Raw genomic sequence first — 22,099 nt, 5'->3', positions numbered from 1 at the left:
CGTTATATCGGCCATTGAAAAACCCCTATTGCTCGGCCAATAGTCTACACCCTCTCCAGACCGACGGTATGGTATTCTACACCCTCTCCAGACCGACGGTATGGTATTCTACACCCTCTCCAAACCGACAGTAGGGTAGCCGATGACCAGCAATATTTCGGTTACTGGCCAGCCTCTCTACCTCTAGGCTATTCTGCCACTGGTAACCAGACACATCTATGTTTGACTCAATAACATTTTTGCTATTAGAGATGACTGTAATGTGCAATATCTGGAGTATCATCTAACTAGGCCAGATGTCCTTTACCCAGTTTTGCCTATGACGTCTGGACATATTGAGAGGAGGCACAGTACAAGGCCATGAAGGATCTTAAAAGCAAGACAACTAGGCCATGCTTGGATAGGATATTATTGATTTTTAGTTTTCTATCGAACTCCTTGAGAACCTAATAAAGAAGTTGAGATCCATGGCAGCTCTACAAGTTTTAAAATGCCTTTATTTTATGGCTCACATTGTTTAGAGAATTTTAAAATAAACCGACATGTTTCGGCCACAGGGCCTTCATCAGGGTGTTGATAACTGCGACCAAACAAAACTGTGACTAATAAAGAAACAGAACTCTGGGAGAGACTAATTACAATGGGAGACAGCTGGTGTTAAATGAATGGAGGCACAGCATATACTTAACATGACATAGTTAGAAAAGGGTCAGTAAAGAATGCAAAGAATGCAATCTACTTAATGGTAGGCTATGTCAACGTGGAAGGAATATACAATAATACTAAATATATATAAAATAAAAAATGATATACTCAAAATATTGTATCAACATAAGGAAATGAGTCAAATCAAACATAGAATAGAAAAAGAAATTGAGAAAATATCAAAAAACAATGTAAGCAATGAGTAATGCAAGAAAATAAAAAGTATACTAATAAAGTAACCTACTTAGCCTATAGAAATGACAACATGTCCATAGTCATTTAAACCTGGGAATGAGGTGGCCTGTAGTTATCAAAATACAGAAAAAGATAATGAACAATACAAAAATAAAGTGTCCTACTTGGCCTATTTGTTCCTGTTTGTATACAGAATAAGCTTCAGAGTTCAGTTATATTGAGCCCAGCTAATCTTAACAAATGTGTGGAAGAATCATTGCATGGAAGTAGAGTTTTGCAGCCTCTGTAGTTGCCGACACGTCTGCTACAGGGAACAGCTCATCTACGTGAAGACTTTTTAATCCCCACCACTGACATGGTGCATTATTTGCCTACACAGTGGGTAACTATGACTATCCTTAACAAATGATCAGATGTGTGATCCTCTGATCTTCCTTCGCTGCACACAAAAGGGTTAGTGGTGTTGATGGGTCTGTAACTTCCCCAGGCATACCTTAAGGCATTATGGTGGAAGACCTTTTAGTATTACAGTGACGTGTTGAAAATCTAAACCTATAGAACTTAAAAGAGGTTTGCATAATGCCTCTGGAATACGTAATGGTCATTCTGGACATTTCAAGTATCCCCATGATATTGCTTACACAGACAGACAGACACGCACACAAACCTTACTTTTTATTGTCGAAATAAAATGGTGTTAGTCGACTAAACAAACAAGTATAGTGAAAGTTTAAATCGAGCATACATTTTGAGGATGTCCTTCCTGGGACCAACACTGATTGGAAGGATGATGTACAGAATGGCTTCCCCTTGACCTGCAACTGAATTATAGCTCTTATCCAAGAATATATATATATATATATATATATATATATATATTCTTGGATAAGAGCCTATGTTTGAGTTTATAAGAACAACATGAAGTCTTACTGATCCAGGAAGCTTTTTTGGGGCAGACCCACAATAAAACTGAAAAGCAGGCCATATTAGCAGCATCAGTTAGTCTCTGACCTGTCCTTCCATATGTATTACCAGTTTATAGATTCATAGCCAAGTCCAACAGCATTTGAGCCGTTTGAAGTTCATTTATTTTTATATTTTTACTTATATATATATATACACATATATATATATTTGTGGCAGTGACATTGAATTATACCTGTTCTAAATATACATTTAATAAATCATATAACAAACCACACACAAGGGGTTTAACACATGGTGCAACTGTCAGTCTGACTATTCAATTCAAGTACATTTCCTGTTTTCCCCAAAACATTTCACTTTACAATTCACTGAGAAGTCATAGAAACATTGTCCTCCTCAGTCCATCTGCATCACTGACTAGTACATCTCTGGACTTAACCTCTTGAGCATCATTGACTACATCTCAGTGTCACCGGTACACAGAAAGGAAAGCTCATGTCGGAATCATCAGCAATTTGTTGCGTTGTTAACTAACATATTATATTGGTTGATGTATATTTCCTCAGATAGCTTGTATATTTCTTATTTGAATTTGAATAATATAGGCTTCAATAGAACTGGCACCAAGCAGAGCATAGAACACTGGTAATTCTGAGGTCATGCCCCTTCCTTTTATAGTCTCCTTGCTCAGACTCTAGGAATTACAATAGGAAACTGAGTGAAACAGAGTATTTTGTAATACAAGAGAGGTTCATTTATAGCTGATAGTATAAAACGAAAGCAGTCGACATGGCCATATCTGAGAATTCACACAGTGGCCTTCAAGACGACATGAAATGCACATTCAAAATATATATTTTTTAGCAAAACTACAAAGTGGTACAAAAATGAAATAAAAACTCTGAAAGGCACAAGGGTTAAAAATACTGGGAAATCGACACCAAATGTCACACTTACAAACCTCATACTCATAACACTACCTATTATGAGGTAGATTACTCCTGGCTGTTAGTACATCGAGTGGTGGGGTGAGAGTGTACGAAAGCACAACATTCGTCTAGTATGCGAGTATACCTAACGAAAAGTATAATAGATTGCCACACCTGCAGGTACAAGAACTGCAGGTACAAGAGTCGATATGTGAAAGTAGAGTCGTTTTAAAATAGAAGATGGATTGGCAGCGTTTCCCTGTGGTAAAACGAAAAAGGCTGTGTTCTCTGATAAATTTGTGCCTCACGGGAAACGTGGTAATGAACGAAGTATGAGGACCTCAGCAGAGTAAAAATGCTAAGCTTCATTAAAACCCTTCCTAGTGTACTATCTCACACATTATGACATTGGAATCTTGAGAGCTGAGCGTTCTCATTGGATGTCACTACGGCCGCTGGCCGTTGAAAGATATGTAGAGGATTTCAACCCGACGACGTCAACATTCTAAACGGACTACGTTTGATTTCCTGTCCGCTACTGATGTTGGCATAACACTGCAACAGGAGATAAATGCGGGCTTAAGCTAGTGACACAATTCCACTGAAACCCCGAAGCCCTTGAGCAAGACACTTAACCCCTAACGTTGAATGGACCTGGTCAAATTCAAAAATAGAATTCTGACGGGGGGGGGGGGGGGGGGGGGGGAATCCAAGAAACATATGCCTGGAAGGGTTAAAAACAATTGTACATTTCTTCAATCGAAGTTGAGTTTGTCTGAAGCGTAAACGTCACACATTGATACGTCTGAACCGAGTGGGGGAGCTGAGGGAAAGGTCACTCCCTTCAGCTCGAATCTGGGTCCAAAGTCTGAGCCGATGGGGCCGGCCGGAGCAGCGCCCTGTCCTGGTACCTGGGAGCCGATGGGGCCGGCCGGATCAGCGCCCTGTCCTGGTACCTGGGAGCCGATGGGGCCGGCCGGAGCAGCGCCCTGTCCTGGTACCTGGGGAAGAGATACACAGAATATATATATACAGTGAGTCCTGGTACCTGGGGAAGAGATACACAGAATATATATATACAGTGAGTCCTGGTACCTGGGGAAGAGATACACAGAATATATATACAGTGAGTCCTGGTACCTGGGAAGAGATACACAGAATATATATATACAGTGAGTCCGTAACTCTGGCTCCGTGTTCCAGCACACCGGAAAGGAACTATGCCTTTTGACACTCAGCTTTAATTCGAGGCTGTTTACATCTATCTCGGGTAGGGATGTGACCGAATCCCAATATGAATTCGAGAAAGCACAGATAATGAGATGGACACAAATGTCTTTTATTACACAGATATTAATATTGTTATTCGGGGGGGTTGGGTTATGAGCTCCATTGGTGCACCATCTGATTGCCGTCCAAAACTACCTGTGGGACTGCCATCAAAACTACCTGTAGGACTGCTGTCAAAACTACCTTCAGGACCTGTAGGACTGCTGTCAAAACGACCTTCAGGACCTGTAGGACTGCTGTCAAAACTACCTTCAGGACCTGTAGGACTGCTGTCAAAACTACCTTCAGGACCTGTAGGACTGCTGTCAAAACTACCTTTAGGACCTGTAGGACTGCTGTCAAAACTACCTTCAGGACCTGTAGGACTGCTGTCAAAACTACCTGTAGGACCTGTAGGACTGCTGTCAAAACTACCTGTAGGACTGGCCCGTTTTTTTGTTTGGACCCAGGAAAGACCACAAGTACAGTATGAGGAGGTATAAATATATATTCATAATTAATTATATGTAAATATTAAATCAATTTGATGCTTTGAAGGCACAACAATTGCATTTCCAATTAATATTAGGTTAGAAAACACATTTGCCGGATTTAATGTGACTTCCTTTAGTTTAATCGAATGTTAATTTGTTAATTTGATTACATCTGTTCCCATCTTGTAGTGTACAATAATTATTGCAAATAACTTTTTTTACAAAAAAAAGAAGAAATACCTTCCAGTATAAACCACGCCCATTTCCGAATCTGAATACAGATACAGATAATGCTGTTGGTTGAACAGATATAGATACAGATAATGACCCCTAATCTCTAATGCTAGAAATTAGGCAGCAACCCTCTCATTTCACCCTCACGTGAAGTCGGTCACCAGGTCCGCCTTTTTCCACCTCAGAACCATTTCCCGCCTCCGCCCCTCACTCTCCGACACCTCAGCGGAAACACTCATTCATGCCTTCATCACTTCCTGCCTCGACTACTGTAACAGAATCCTTCTTGGTGCCTCCAAGAAGGTTCTGGATCGCTTACAGTACGTCCAAAACTCAGCTGCGAGGGTCCTAACGCGCACCAAACCCTAGCAGCACATCACCCCCACCCTGCAAAAACTCCACTGGCTCCCCATCAACTACCGAATCCCCTACAAGATCCTCCTCACCTACAAATCCCTGCACGGGTTGGCCCTTCCTCTATCTGACCGACCTACTCCACCCCTACACTCCAGCACGAGGCCTCCGCTCCTCCAACTCCGACCTCCTCACCATCCCCCGCACCAGGCGTTCGACACTGGGAGACTGTGGAACTCCCTCTCCATCCGAGGCTCTGACAACATCAACCTCTTCAAAACACACCTGTTCACACTTGCATTCGCCCAACACAGCCCTGCTCCCAAGTAGCCCATCCCCTCCCCCCCCCCCCCCCCCACCCCCGACTCTTTTCTTTTAAGCTACTGATCCCGTTGTTTGTTTATTTGTATTTTTTACCGTTTCATCCAATTGGACAGCACCTTGCTTTATTTTTTTCTTCATTCCTGTTGTTACTATATATATATATATATATATATATATATATATATATATATATTCATATTTCTACCCTTTTATATAGCTTCTCTCTCTTTGTAAGGTGTCCTCGAGTCTGAGAAAGATGCTTCTCTCTATAAATCCCATTTATTATTATTTATTATTATTATTATAGTCACTCGCTCACTCACCGATGTTCTGTGAGAGACATTCTTTTGAACGCACGGATCATGTAGACACTTCTAACAATGTGTAAATCATCCTTGAGCGGATTGGAGATTGTCGCGCTAAAGACACCACCACTCTGGAGCCACATTTAGCAATATTATTTCCCGGTAAGCTTGCGTGTCCTGTTTAGTGTCAATGGATTCCTTACAATCTAGAGATTCATATGATATCAATGACTTTGTGCTAGCTCACAATAAAACCTGAGCCCAGTACGGCCTTCAAAAGTGATCCCTCAGGTAGGGATGGTACTGTATATGGGCCTCAGGTAGGGATGGTACTGTATATGGGCTTCACATTCCACAGGTAGGGATGATACTGTATATGGGCTTCACATTCCACAGGTAGGGATGATACTGTATGAGCTTCACATTCCACAGGTAGGGATGATACTGTATATGGGCTTCACATTCCACAACTGGACTGCTGCCCAGTGGGTCTGGACGGTTTTGTGCTTGTTATACATAGTCCCCCCATTTTAGGGGACCAGAAGTAATTGTACAAATTAACATGATACACTTAAATAAACGTATTTACATCTATAATATATAACACGTCTTTACTCTGTCACACACCTTTGTGCTTTCTTTATTTTCTTTTTACATGCAGACTTTCTGCAGAGCAAATGATTTGGTGGCTGTGCATCATAGCTGTCAACATTGGCAGGAGACAAAATGTGTACATTTTAGCCCCGCCCCTTCCCCCGGCCCCGCCCCCTCCCAATGGAGCTGCCTCGTCGCTGCCATCTGCTGGTCAAAACCTGTATGTACCCAGCCATTCGTTGTAGGGTAAACTTTTCCTACTTTAAGTGTAAATGCTATGTAAATGATGGTTTTGTTGAACATTTGTATTTCACAGGAGAGAAACTGTATTCAAAGAAAGCTATTAAAATAGTCTTTGAATCTAAATATACTTTCTTTGTGTTGATTTTACATTAATTCCATGATTTTACTCAAGTAAATATCTGTTACAAGCTTCGGTTTTATGTAGAAAAATGCTGTTTTTAATCTAGATTGATTACAGAGAATTGTGAGATTGATTAGTTAATTTATTTTTATCTATTGGCGGCGCTGGTGTATATATTATATATATATATATAGGGCGGCTACGTGGCATAGTGGGCAAGGCGCTCGCCACGAAATGCTGGAGACGCTGGGCTCGTCAGTTCGAGCGTGAGCCTCCCACGCGTTACTCCTCGCCACTGAGAGATCGAGCTGCGCAGGTGAAAAGATGCGACTGCTGTTACCTCAAGTACCGGAGGGGACTTGTGCTGTGTATGACTTAGTCCACATTGCAGCCGGCTTGTGGGAGGCAAGAAACAGCGTCCGTGACAGGGGAGGGTCGAATTGGATGATACGAAATTGGGATGGGAGAAAATATAGAAAATGGGAGAAAAAGTGGATAAATCTTTTTTATATATATATATATATATATATATATATATATATATATATATATATGTGTGTATGTGTATATATGTAATGTGTGTATATATGTCAGAGAATCAGCCCCTTGCGTCCTTAGTGTATAGCATATGACATGGTGTATGTTTGTTCATTGATGTGACAGTGTCTGGCAACATACTGTTTGTGTTCTTTTTATTTCTTTTTTCTTTGTGTTTGTGATTTGTCTTGATGGGTGTTTGTGAAACTATAAAAGCTGAAAATAAAATATTATAAAGTGTAAATGCTATAAAGATACAGTAAATTACATTTTATCAAAATATTAACCAGTAAATAAAGGTTGTAATACGTAAATGTATTTGATTTGACTGTAAATGTTATGAATTGAAAATGGGGGAAGTCCTTCTCTGGTCTGCATCCCCATAACAATTGTGTATTGCGCAATACTGTATTGTACCCATTCTGCAAAATTTAGCAATCAATCAATGTATTACCATAGTGTCTTTATACCTTCATCACTGTAGGCTACATATTAATACTACAACTCGTTAAAGCTATAAAAAATACCTATGGTCATTAATTTAGCAGTGGGAATATCATTTTTGGAACAGTGTGTGTGTCTACAGAGAAAAGTGAGATAAAAAAGCCAATGCGATTTTGTGTTTTTCCTCAATATCTCTGCAATGCCTGCGAGTTACCAGTAACTGTATTTGTCATACCATGACAATTCACGACAACTTTTAAAACGGATCAATTTATATTTATAAATCGCATTCAGGAAATTGGGCGTCAGTGAAGGCATGCTCTCCGACGTCTCCGTGGAGGAATGGGAGGAGGGGACGCGTGAACCTTAGGGGACGACAGGGGAGGCGCAGAGCAAACGGCTGTTCACCAACACATTTACACATTCCTGCATCACATACAGTAACTTTGTATTGTTTTATCCACAGAAGATTTGCAAACCTTTTGTTCCAGAGACAAAAGCCACAGAGTGGGCAATCAAGAGACACTGGCTAAGTTGATTTGACACCATCGGTGCATCTGTCTCCCCCGAGCTCTGAGCTGTCGTTGTTCTTATTCTTCTTCGGGTCGCAGCGGTCCGACTTCCTGTGATAACGTTCTAATCTACACTGCTGCCACCTGTCGTCACGGAGGGGAATTGCAGCCATTTTGTAAAAATTAATAAGTACAAAATACGTGCCAATTCCGTGAACCGTGAACAGGGCGTGAAGAAGGTTGAAAAAACAGGAGAATCCCGGGAAAAACGGGAGGGTTGACAGCTATGCTGTGCATTTGTTTTCCAATGTTGCAGAAAATGCCTGTCATATAAATAAGAGTGTCACATCTTGTTCTAGGCATATACGTCTCAGGGCTTTCCCTAAACAATGGTATAGGGGACACAACACGCCAGCACCACCATGTGTTTAAAAAGAGATAAGATGTATATATATTTATACACTGTACTTAAATAAATAACTTATTGGAACTTTTGTTAACTATTCTATTGAAATAATGTTTTTAAGTTGCAGGAAATTACAGCAAATGGCTTTCTTTATTGCAAATTATTTTGCCTCCCGGACGGGGGGCACAGACCCCCTCCAGTCCGGACCACCCCCTAGTTGAGACTCTGGTATCACAAGAAGGCTGACCAAGCTGGTCCAACTTTCGAGAAACGCTGGTGGTCTGAATGAATGAATGAATGAATGAATGAATGAATGAAAACTTTATTTAACAGATTGCAGAATGGGTACAATACAGTACGGCTCAATACATACAATTGTTAAGGGGATGCAGACCTGAGAAAGACGTTTGTCTTGTTTCCATCAGGGTCCCCCATTTTCAATTCATATAGACATATATGACATACATGACATACAGATAGTCAGTACTGCTACATCTATACATTTATGACATACCAGATTTGCAAATACAGTACTGTTTGTGATACAGAAGGAGTCAAGAAAAGGGAGTATATACATTTGACGTAGAAACTGTACATTGGAGGTTGGGTGGGGGGGGTTGGGTACATTGGGATATTGACAACCATACTGGGTAATTTACATTGGAGGTGGTTGGGGGGGGGGGGGGGGGCGGGGGGCACACTGTATAAACAAGTAACACTGTACATTGAGGGGGGGGGGGGAGGAGACACTGTACAAACAAACACAATTGTACATTGAACTATTGACAAAACCATACTAGGTAAATGACTGTACATTGGAGGGGGTTGGAATGATTGGGTTAGGATATTTACAGGGGCCAGTGTTGAATTGCAGTCTCCCGTAGGTGTCCCTTGAGAGAGGTTTTGAAAGTGGGTAGTGATCCACATTCCTTTACAGCTTTGGGTAGGGCGTTCCACATTGATGTGGCATAATTGCGAAACGTGTTTAGTCCCTTATTTGAGCCGAATCTGGGTTTGACATGATTTGTGGAGCTCCCTCTGGTGTTGTGATCGTGGTATTCACTGACCTTTGGGAAGTATTTTGACATGTACATGGGTACCTTGGTCGTGTAGTGTATCTTGTAGACCAGGCCCATTGCAAGTTGTTGTACTCTGTCGTCTACTCTAAGCCATCCTAGGTTGTCGAAGTGGGCAGGGGTGAGGTGGGTTCTAGGAGTAAGGTCAAGCAGTAGTCTGACCAGTTTGTTTTGAGATGTTTGTAATTTTGTTTTTAGCGCCTTTGAGGTGCTTTGGTACCATGAGGTGCAAGCATAGTCGTAGTACCCCTGAATGAGTGCTCCTGCCAGAGTCTTCAGGGTGTTCTTGTTTACCAGAGAGGAGATCCGGTACAAGAATCGAGTTCGTTGGTTGACTTTTTTTATTACATTGGATGCCATTTTGTCACAGGAGAGATTAGCCTCTAGGATGGACCCCAGGTAGGTAATTTCATCTTTCCTTGTGACAATATTGTCACCCACTGTAACTGAGAAGCCGTCGGTCTTGCTGAGTTTGTTATTTGAACCGAAGAGAATGGACTCTGTTTTGCCCATGTGTAATGATAGTTTGTTATCAGCGAGCCATATGCAGATTCTGCCTAGTTCCGAGCTGAGGGTTTTTTCAACCTGTAACTTGTTCTTGTCAGAGACCAGCAGGGCTGAGTCGTCCGCAAACAGGAACAAGTTGCAGTCACAAGCTGACGACATGTCATTTGCATAAATTAGGAACAGTAGCGGTCCTAGTATGCTTCCTTGTGGAACACCACAGCTCACTGTGAGGGGGGGGGATAGGGTACCGTTTACCTCCACCATCTGTTCCCTCCCCTCAAGGTAGGATTGCATCCAGCTCACTGATAGACTATCAAAACCAATTGCTTTTAGCTTGTCAATCAGAATGGAGTGATTGACCGTGTCAAAGGCCTTTTGTAGGTCCAGCATGACCATGCCGCAGTATTTGCCTGCGTCCACCTCTTGTTTGATGTGGTCATTCAAATAGAGAAGGCATGTGTCAGTGGAGTGGGATGTTCTGTACATGCTCGCTTCCGCACATAATTAATTAATACAAAAATGACAAATTGTCGCTTTAAAGTAAGAGTAATAGTTGCTTCATGTATTACATACCTTGTCATTTTATTTGGTTGTTTGTTTGATATGTGTTATTATTATTATTGTAAACTACGGATGAGTCGGTCACAGTCAACCAAAATCTGTATCCAGGTTTACATGGCAATGGGGGTGGGATCTCAGTGCCTTAACCCTGGGAAAGTGTGCGTGTGGACGTAAGAACGTGCAAGGACGCATTTCTCGGGGGGAGGACGACTGATGAGTCGGTCGCAGTCAACCAGCACCTGCTAACGGGTTAGCTCAGCTGGTTAGTGCGGCCGCATGTGGATCCTATGGTCCCAGCTTCAAATCCACTCATTACATTAGTATTACCTCTGTGATGTACAGTATTGTCTGTCTCTTTTATATTCTATTTATTTAATCCCCCCCCCCCCCCACCCCCCCCGTTACCCTCCAAGAGGCCCTTTCGTCCTCTCACCAGGCCGCCATTGTGAATAAAATGTGTTCTTAATTGACCTGCCTGGTTAAATGAAGGTTAAATAAATAAATAAATAAAATAAAAAGTAAGGGGCTAGGGAATTAATGTACGTCAATGGAATGTCCCCACAAGACGTGTGTGTGTGTGTGTGTGTGTGTGTGTGTGTGTGTGTCATACCGCAGGTTGAGGGGAGGTCACGTTGACGTCAGTAGGATGGTGAACCTGAGGAGTGAAACCACACATTGATTGATTGAAACCTTTATTTATACTCAGGTGAGCTCTGAGGTGAGGCCACCTCATTTACAGAACTGCTGAGTGTACAACAAGATAAAACAACAAAAAGGTCACATGGGGCTAGATCAGGGGTCGGCAACCTGCGGCTCCGGAGCTGCATGCGGCTCTTTAGCCAATCAGCTGCGGCTCCCTGGCCAACATTTATTATATATATATATATATATATATTTTTTTTTATCTCTTATTTTGGAGATCAATGTCATACTGTGACACTGAAATGAAAAAATATTTCATCAACTAAAATATTTCATCAACTAAAATATACAGTACGTCACACGTACGTACTCAGTCTCTCCCTGCCGTCTGCAAGTGGCTAATCTTGAGTTTCCGACCCCCCAGTAAGCTAACCATGGATAAATCCAAAAATTAACTTTTTATTTTATAAATTTTCCACAAATAAGGGAAGGACTCAAATATACCTGCATAGTTCAGGGTTTTATTTCAAAGTAGGTCTACAGATGGTAGTCTTTTTTCAAAGTAGACTACTTTTAATTTGATAAATGTTCCACAAATAAGGGAAAGACTCAAATATACCTGCATAGTTCAGGGTTTTGTTTCAAAGTAGGTCTACAGATGCCAGTGTTTTTTCTCCTCTTCTGTGTTTTATTTCAAAGTAGGTCTACACATGGTAGTCTTTTTTCAAAGTGGACTACTTTTTATTTTATAAATGTTCCACAAATAAGGGAAGGACTCAAATATACCTGAATAGTTCAGGGTTTTATTTCAAAGTTGGTCTACAGATGCCAGTGTTTTGTCTCCTCTTTTTTTTTTTATCTACTTTTTTCTCCCCCTTTTTTCTGTGATTTTTCTCCCATCCCAATTTCCTCTCGTGCCAATTCTCCCTCCCCTGTCCTGATCATTGCTCACATGTGCCCCCCATTGGCCGGTCGTAGGGAGGATAGAAGCCCATCACATGTCCCCTCAGATACATGTGGAGGCAGCCAGTCACTTCTTTTCACCTGCCAGCGCGGACTCTCATTGGCGAGGAGTAACGTGTAGGAGGCTCACACTGCCGCCACCATTTTCCTGTCTTTGCTGTGCAGGCGCCCTGACCGACCTGTAGGAGTCGCTGTTTACAACGACCAGACTACCACCCTTCGACTCCCCTCCCGCTAACTCTGCCAATTGAGTCAGTATGACGGCCGGTCCAAGCCGGAGGCAACGCTGACAGCCGGATTTGAGACCGGTGTCTCTTGGGTGACAAACGCAATGTCCGCTGTGCCACCCAGCCGCCTTTTTGTCTCCTCTTGTGTTTTATTTAAAAATAGGTCTACACAGCCAGTCTCTTTTCTCCTCTTCATAAGAGTTTGAGGTTTTCCTTTGTTATAACAGGTAAAAACAGCAATAAAAAGTCAAACATTTTATTTTTGTTGCTTTATAATTCCATTAATGCAACAAACTGTGTGCTATAAGTATAAAGTATAATACATCGCAAATTACTTTGGGTATGCAATTGTCAGGCGTTTTATGCTAAATGTGGGGTATGCTTGGGGATAACTATATATATAAAATGGTACACTGTTATCTTCATTTTAAGGGTAAATTGGTTTTGCGGCTCCAGAGGAATTTTATTTTGTGGGAGGGGGGAAAAATGGCTCTTTTGATAGTAAAGGTTGCTGACCCCTGGGCTAGAGGGACGACAGAGGAAGAAAATGAATCATCAGATAGACTCACCAGCGGGCTGAGGAAGCTATAAGAGGGCCCACTAGAGTTGGCCCAGCCAGCAGACTGACTGGGGCGCGCTGGCGCTGGCGTGGGCCTTGTCGGAGCAGGTGGTTGATTGAAGTATTTCGGTCCCGCCGCTCCGCTGGCATTCTGCAATTTGAAGAGATTCCAAAACATGAACTGAAGAAGTAAAACTCGCAGCCTCTCACCTGGTCTTTAAACTGTACCGTTTGTAAACTGGTTGGGGGGGGGGGGGGGGGGGGGGGGGCGACAGTGGCTCAGGAGGTAGAGAGGTCGCCTGGTAATCCGTAGGCTCCCGCTCCTCTCGGCAGCGTGTCAGAAGTGCCCTTGAGCAAGACACTTATCCCCTATAACACCATAGAGCCCCCTCCTCTACTCCCTGTACACCCATTCACTCACACATTCTCAAACCGTCTGTGTGTGAGTGAATGGGTGAATGTGAAGCATACGTTGCAGTCCATTTACCATTTACTGTAAACAATAGCACAACTAGCTCTAAAATGACATCAACCTTTTCGACCAATTCTTACCCGACTAATAGTCATGTATTTTGTTGACTAATCCATTAGTTGATTTAAACAACTTATTGCGGTCCACACAATAGTTATTTGACTGAGGGTGGGGCGGGCCTAAAGTGATGATTCACCTCCCTCGCATGATGCGTTTCATGCGTGGGAAAGTGGATAGGCAGAAAACATGGACGTGTATGTGTGCGTATAACAGCTGCCATGAGACGAATGCTTCTGCCAGATTTGACCTATATGTTAGTTTGGTCTCGAGTCCAGTTTATGTAAGTCATGTTAATGTCTAAATGAAAATCTGAACGCTACAGTGAGAGCTGCTCGCTAATATCAGCTAAAGAGGGGGGCTCTCTCCAGCAACAAGGATATGGACTTGGAAGGAATCGAATATGGAAATATAAGGTAGGCCTGCCGCCTGTCCCATGATGTTCATGGCCTCAGGTCAAATCAGGGCCATTTGTTTAACTATCACACGTACCCTATTTTGGGTGACAAGCTGCCTAATTGACCAACCGCGCTGGTCTGTGACACATACAAATAATTATGTAATCATGCAGAGGGATCTCTTTAAATGGAATGCCTACCAGATATGTGCTTAGAAGAATAACATAAGATAAGATATTCCTTTATTGATCCCCTTGGGGAAATTCAGGCATCATAGCAGCATGGGGGAAGGGGGTACAGGTAGTAAAAACAACACAAGCAGTGTAAACAAATAGGTCAATATAATTTACTATCTAACTCAGTGGTTCCCAAAGTCGGGGTCGCGACCCAAAGGTGGGCCGCGAGCAGCCACAGGAGGGCCACGAGATGATTTCCAAAAAAATTATAAAATAAAATCAATTTTTTTTTTTAGGTCACTGAACTTAGAAGCAAGCCAGGACAGTGTTTCTAGTTGTATTCTAAAATTCTATTCTATTGTATTCTAAAATGTGACTATATGGTTTTATATTAACTTAATAAATAAACAAAAACGAAAAATCTACTTATTTCAACGAACATTTCAAACTAAATAACAGATTATGCACATAAAACGCTGAAAACAACCGAAGCAACAATAGCATTTTAATGAGGCTATTATTATTATCATTATTATTTTGCAACAAGTTAGCCCTCTCATAAATAGCACATATAAATGAATAACTAACTTGAACTAACTTAATAGGATTGAAGTGATATTTGGCTTAAAAAATCGGTCGCCTGAAAAATAAATGCATTGGGCCGCGGCTCTCTGACGCCTTATTTTCTGGGTCCCGGCCTGAAAAGTTTGGGAACCCCTGATCTAACTAACTGAAATATATATTCACAGTATTCACAGTGTCACATAAGGTGCAGTATGCATAAGTATATATATAGCTCATTCATGCCTAATTGACCAAACCGCGCTGGTCTGTGACACATACAAATAATTATCTAATCATGCAGAGGGATCTCTTTAAATGTAATGCCTACCAGATATGTGCTTAGAAGAATAACATAAGATAAGATAAGATATTCCTTTATTGATCCCCTTGGGGAAATTCAGGCATCATAGCAGCATGGGGGAAGGGGGGGGGGTACAGGTAGTAAAAACAACACAAGCAGTGTAAACAAATAGGTCAATATAATTTACTATCTAACTAACTGAAATATATATTCACAGTATTCACAGTGTCACATAAGGTGCAGTATGCATAAGTATATATATAGCTCATTCAGCATGGATACAAGCATTACAAAACAAATCTGAGACCAAACTGGCCGATTAATCAATTGATCAACTAAGAGGGAATGACCCTATATGACAAGGATCACACACGATAGTCAGTGCGACCTGTATGCTGCAGCAAAATCGAAATTATTATTACAGAACTTAATTACTCCGGGCACCCACTTGCAATATTAACGCCTACTAAGACTACACTACAAACTGTGAAAACATGCTTCAACAAGCCACTCAGATTTGCCTCTCCGTCACATGTCAATTGGGGATCATAGACCATGCCTGGTCCTGGACTCATGCGTGTGCATGTGAAAAACGTGCTTTGTACAAAATGGCAGCTTGCTTGTTTTTTTCCACTAGACTGTTATCGAAAACACGCTTCTGACAACATTTTAGGTGAGAAGTAAAGCATGCAAATGCTGGATCTTACTTCTTAGGTTTGATCTGAATTTGGTGAGCCAGGCGCGCCGGAGTTCATGCACAATTCCCAGCAGTGCTGCGTTTACTTTGTTACTGTAAAAATGTAATGATTGTGATATGATGTTGTTAATGAGACGATAAGCTGTATGTGTATGTCACTGGAATTTCCCCAAGGGGATCAATAAAGTATCTATCTATCTTATTAGCATTTAAAGCTCCAGAGGCAGGACTGTAACAGAGGGGTATAGAGGCAGAAACTGCCTGTCAGGACTGTAACAGAGGGGTATAGAGGAGGAAACTGCCTGTCAGGACTGTAACAGAGGGGTATAGAGGCAGAAACTGCCTGTCAGGACTGTAACAGAGGGGTATAGAGGAAGAAACTGCCTGTCAGGACTGTAACAGAGGGGGTATAGAGGAAGAAACTGCCTGTCAGGACTGTAACAGAGGGGTATAGAGGAAGAAACTGCCTGTCAGGACTGTAACAGAGGAGTATAGAGGCAGAAACTGCCTGTCAGGACTGTAACAGAGGGGTATAGAGGAAGAAACTGCCTGTCAGGACTGTAACAGAGGAGTATAGAGGCAGAAACTGCCTGTCAGGACTGTAACAGAGGGGTATAGAGGCAGAAACTGCCTGTCAGGACTGTAACAGAGGGGGTATAGAGGAAGAAACTGCCTGTCAGGACTGTAACAGAGGGGTATAGAGGAAGAAACTGCCTGTCAGGACTGTAACAGAGGGGTATAGAGGAAGAAACTGCCTGTCAGGACTGTAACAGAGGAGTATAGAGGCAGAAACTGCCGGTCAGGACTGTAACAGAGGGGTATAGAGGAAGAAACTGCCTGTCAGGACTGTAACAGAGGGGTATAGAGGAGGAAACTGCCTGTCAGGACTCAGGACTGTAACAGAGGGGTATAGAGGCATGCTAGAATGCACAATCTGAGTAGTAACTTCAGCAGAAAATGTCAAAGACATGTTTTGGGGACCTCAGAGATCTATATTAACTCTCATACATGCCTTCATCTCCTCCCGCCTGGACTATTGCAACTCCCTCCTCACTGGCATCACCTTCCACTCCCTCCATAAACTGCAAATGGTCCAAAGCTCAGCCGCCCACCTCCTCACTAACACCCGGTCCCGTGAACACATCACTCCTGTCCTCCACTCTCTCCACTGGCTCCCGATCAAACACTGCATAAACTTCAAAACACTACTCCTCACCTTCAAAGCCCTCCACAGCCTGCCCCCCCCCCCTACCTGACTGATCTCCTTCTTCCCTACCGCCCCACCCGTTCCCTCCGGTCCTCCTCCACTGCCTCCCTCACTGTCCCGACATCCAAACTCAAAAACGTTGGTGATCGGGCCTTCTCTCGCACTGCACCCCGACTCTGGAACTCCCTCCCTCAGTCCATCAGAGACTCCCCTACGCGTCATTGCTTTACCCAAACGGTGCATGCTTCCGCGTTCCTGTTTTGCGCTCTGATTGGCCACTGATGTTTCTGGTCGCACCAATCGTGTGACGGCAAGTTCTTTCCCCGGTTAAGCTTAGGCACTCTTTCAAAGTTGGTTAAGGTTAGGCGGCTACGTGGTGCAGTGGGCAAGGCGCTCACCACGAATACTGGAGACTGGGCTCGAACAGGTAAGCCTCCCTGTTCGAGCCCAGCGCTCCACATTGCTTTCAGTTTAGCTGGTCGTCCGCACTAATACACATTGGCAGTATTAGGGGGAGGGAAACTGATGGGTGGGGATCGGGCGTTGTGGACAGCGACTCCTACAGGTCGGTTGGTGCGCCTGCGCAGTAGAATCAGGAAGCGACGGGGGCGGGGCCCCTCCAAAGCCCAGACCCCTGACGCTGAAAGATCCAGCCGCGCAGGTGGAAAGATGCGACTGCTGTTACCTCGAGTATCGGAGGGGACTCGTGCTATGTATGACTTAGTCCACATTGCAGCCGGCTTGTGGGAGGCATGAAACAGCGTTCAAAGACAGGGGAGGGTTGAATTGGACGATACGAAAAAAAATTGGGATGGGAGAAAAAAATAGAAAATGGGAGAAAAAGTGGATAAAAAAAAAGAAGTTGGTTAAGGTTAGAGTTTGTCTTAGAAGACTTAAAGCATGGCGATAGAACGATTAGGGTTAGGGTTAGGGTTTGCTGCTGGTCGACGCGGAAATGGGCGCGTCACACGATTGGGCGCACATGTCACATGACCAGAAACGTCAGTGGCCAATCAGATTCGCAAAACGCATGAACCGTTTGGGTAAAGCATAGACGCCTCCCCTACACAGACGCCTCCCCTAAAGCATAGACCCCTCCACCTTCAAAGCTCGCCTCAAAACCCACCTGTTCTCCCTTGCCTTCAACCCCCCCCACCCATAACACCCCCCCTCCAACCCGATTGATGTCTGTCTCCTGTCGCTCTGTCTTTTTGTGCTATCTCATGCTGTCTTTCCCTGTTCCCCCCATGGTCTCATGTTCCTTTTGTTTTTGTTTCTTTGTTTTTACTATGTTCCTAACTACTGTCAGCGACTTCGGGTCATTGAGAAGCGCTATACAAAATAAAATTAATTATTATTATTATTATATTAACCTCTTAACTTTTTGAGCGCCGGGGGCCTAGAGCATATTAGTTCCTACCACGCCAACGCTCTAAAAGATAGGAATAAGTGGCAGTGTTTGCAGCAAATATACGATATGCAGCAAAACGTGAATTTCACTAAAAGCGTTGCCGTTTCTCGCCTGGACACGCTACTATTTACAAATCAAATATTTATAATAGGTATTATGTTTCATCATGAATGCATGAAAGGGGGGGGGGTTGTTTTTTGATGCTTTGATCGTCACCAACGGCATACGTTGTGGAGTAACGTTACACACACACACACACGTTGCGATCGAGGTGAAATCATGGTTGGATCAAAGCAGGATTGATATAATTGAATCCTTACCTTCACTAGTAGGAGGTACCCCAAAAAGAATATTCCAATTGTCTGATCGCGAGTCCAAGTACCGGTGTCCATCGTGTCGCCAACATAATCCACCACAACAGATGCATCGGAGGCCCAACAAAGAAAAGTGTGCCCAGAGACATTTGATCGCCGCACAGGCCAAGATATAATGTTTCAAAGGGTGCTCGATACTGTTGTACAGTAAATTACCAAGTATGGCTTTGTCAGTATTCCAATGTACAGTGTCCAACCCCCCCGCCCCCCCCCACCTACAATGTACTGGCGTCCAAAGAGTTAAGCCCGGAGCCCTATTTTCTGAAATTCCGCCTAAAATACACACCTAATTAAATGGAATATTGCTCCACTTCTACAAGGTCCATTTGCATGTTCTTGGTATCTAGGGACATCTATGGACCTCAGTGAATGTATTCCCAGTGTCAGAAATATTGTCTATTACTAGGCTTGCTTAAATTGTGATGAAACAAAGGAGAATATGAATTATGATTTCTCTTTGCATCTTTGAAAGTGAATAACACCATGCTAAAAATTACCAGACATGAAGAACTGCCACTGAGCTCGTTCAGTACCTTCTTGAGATCACGTCTACAAAAAATCTAAGGAAGTGAATAAAGATGATTAAACAGAAGGTTTTGTAGATACAGTACTGAATTCTCCCATCCGGACCAATGCAATTTGAAATATTATTATAGAATATAGAATAGCAGGCCTATAAATTACTATTACTTTATTATAGCCAATTCTCACATTTATGGATTGGGCCAAATCTTCTCTTTCAAATGGCGGAGTTCAATTTGGATTTAGTATCACCAGGCGTGCATGAAGAACAGATAATGAAATCTACTAAATGAAATGTATGTACAGTAGGTTTTTTATTCTTGCAAGAGCCCCGCCATTTTGAAACTGATTTCAAATCGGATGGTTGCTAAATGCTCAAAATAGGGGAGACAAACTAACTGCACTCCAATATATGCCAATAATGTTCAGTTTTGTTCTATATAATCCAGAGTAATAAGAAACATTTTAAATAATAATCAGGAAGTCATTTGCTTGCAGAAAACTAGAACCCTTTGGGAAGTGTAGTTTTGAAAGATTCCAACGCTCATTGAAAGCTCGGGATGTCCTCTTTCAAAATGACTCAAAATGACTACAGTCACCGACGGCCGGTAATTCAAAATGGCCGATTTCCGCGATAACAACACATTTAAAAAAACTAAAATCTAACTAATAACACTTTAACCTATTGGTGAACAAACGGATTGATGAAAATATACATTATAACTGCTGTTGTGACATGGTTATGATGTTTATTCTTGAATATGTTAAAAAAAATAAAAGAAATAATTATGTCAGACAGTGTAGAGAGCTTGATTTATGACGTGATGTCATTTTGGGACCGGTCCCGTCGGGTGGAAGAGGTTAACGGAGTATAATATGTGACCTTTAATACTTATAAACACAAAATTGCTTTGCCAGCAGTCTTACTGAAACATGCTGTTGTATGAAGGGGCCAACACAGCATGCTTTGTGGTCTCGTTATGTTGGGTTGAATGTGATTGGAGTGAGCAAATGTTCAAACGCACATACACACCAACACATAGAACGTAGTTGTTATAACAAGCCTCCCTGATATATACCTCTATAAAAATATTATTCATTAATTCAATGTCATTTTCATGGGACATCACAAATGTGTGTTGGTTCGTATGGTAGCAGATTTTAAACACATCAGCTAAAATGTGAATAACTGATTAATAAGGTTCAACTGCTGTTTATAAAAATATTGTAGTGGAAAAAAATTGTTAGAGCAATATATCGCAATATTTAGCATGGCAATATTATATTGATACAGTGACGCCAATTATCAACCGGGAACCTCCTGATTACCAGACGACTGCTCTACCTCCCGAGCCACTGTGCAATTGGTCAATGTAATGCTTTTTATGTATATTTTCTTGCTCTTTTAATAATAATAATAATAATAATAATAATAATAATAATAATAATAATAATAATAATAATAATAATACATCTATTTTATATAGCGCTTTTCCAGGTGCTAAAAGTGTAATAAAAAAGTGCTGTGTTTATTACAGCCTCATGTAACCTAGCTCTAGTATCAGTATCGGTATCTGCAGATATCCAAATTCAGGTATCAGTATCAGAACTGAAAAAAGTGGATTGGTGCATCTCTAGTTATGGTGGGACTTACACATAGCCAGCCTTTGCGTTCAAATTAGGGGTTAAGTGTCTTGCTCAAGGACACTTAGACACACGGGAGACTGCAATTCTAAACATTCTAAACTGGCCCCTGTAAATGTCCAAACCCAACCCCTTCCAATGTACAGTTTCCTCCCACCCCGCCTACCAAACCCCCCCTCCCCACCCCACCCACCCAACCACCTCCAATGTACAGTTCCCCCCCCCCCCCACCCCACCTACACCTACCCAATTTCCTCCCATGTACAGTTTCTTCCCCCTCAAATGTATATACTCTCTTTTTAGACTCTTTTTGTACTCACAAACAGTACTGTAGATCTGGTATGTCATAAATGTCTAGATGTAACAGTACTGTCTATCTGTATGTCATGTACCGGTATGTCCTGATGAATTGAAAATGGGGGACCCTGATGTAAACAAGACGAAAGTCTTTCTCTGGTCTGCACCCCCTTAACAATTGTGTGTATTGAGCCGTACTGTATTGTACCCATTCTGCAATCTGTTGATAAAACGTTCAATCAATCAATGCTGCCTGGGAATCGAACCGGAAACGTTCCGACTACCACTCTACCTCCTGAGTCACTGTCTCCCCCATAGAAACCTTGTTTGTTTTTCCTGGATCCTGGATTCTCTCTCTCGCTCGCTCGCACGCCCGCACCGCACGCACATTTGCATTTCAAACGGACTCACGTCATGGTTATACGTGAGTTGACACACGGGAGACTGCAGATCCGGGGCTGCTGCGGTCTGAGCACCAGAGCTGTCCGTCTTGGTGGAGCTCTTCTTGCAGCAGCACCTCCTCACACAGCAGCAGCAGAGAACCAGCACAACGGGGATACCTACAGCAACACCGATGGGAAACCACGGCAGGGCAGAATCTGTCCAACAGGGGGGAGACTTATGTTATAGATTAATATTCCTGCCTCACATGTTATATTTTACTAGTGTTTTAGTGTATGAGATCTGGACATGTTGTACATATTTTATTAATAATGTGTTGTATTTGACTTTTTAATTTAGTCTGACTTTTTTGTGCCATCCTTGATAGTTTTCGGATGGATGACTTGTTGTGATGAATTTTATTGTCAAATTGTCAAATAAACTAAACTAACTAAACTAAATACTACTAC

The 22,099-nt window shown here is 42.4% G+C and overlaps 1 protein-coding gene across 6 annotated transcripts in view; it reads right to left on the bottom strand.

Moving 5' to 3' along the window:
* Positions 1-22,099, bottom strand: part of LOC311243099 (uncharacterized protein) — an 89,847-nt gene that overhangs the window by 49,801 nt on the left and 17,947 nt on the right. For 4 of the 6 annotated variants that reach the window (XM_084332178.1, XM_084332181.1, XM_084332179.1 and 1 more), the window contains 4 exons: positions 21,660-21,847; positions 13,139-13,279; positions 11,348-11,392; positions 3,628-3,757 (listed from right to left, as the gene is read on the bottom strand). In XM_084332178.1, coding sequence (XP_084188304.1) covers positions 3,628-3,757; positions 11,348-11,392; positions 13,139-13,279; positions 21,660-21,847 — 504 coding nt within the window. Of the gene's footprint in view, positions 1-479; positions 3,415-3,452; positions 3,758-11,347; positions 11,393-13,138; positions 13,280-21,659; positions 21,848-22,099 lie in introns of those variants that run through there. The other 2 variants (XR_014620645.1, XM_084332182.1) reach the window with 2 other exon arrangements.

Source organism: Notolepis coatsorum (genome assembly GCF_963971535.1).
Source record: "Notolepis coatsorum genome assembly, chromosome: 16".
NCBI classification, from domain to species: domain Eukaryota; kingdom Metazoa; phylum Chordata; class Actinopteri; order Aulopiformes; family Paralepididae; genus Notolepis; species Notolepis coatsorum.
Note: the sequence above shows the minus strand (reverse complement) of the source record. Positions and strands in the feature narration are given on the sequence as shown.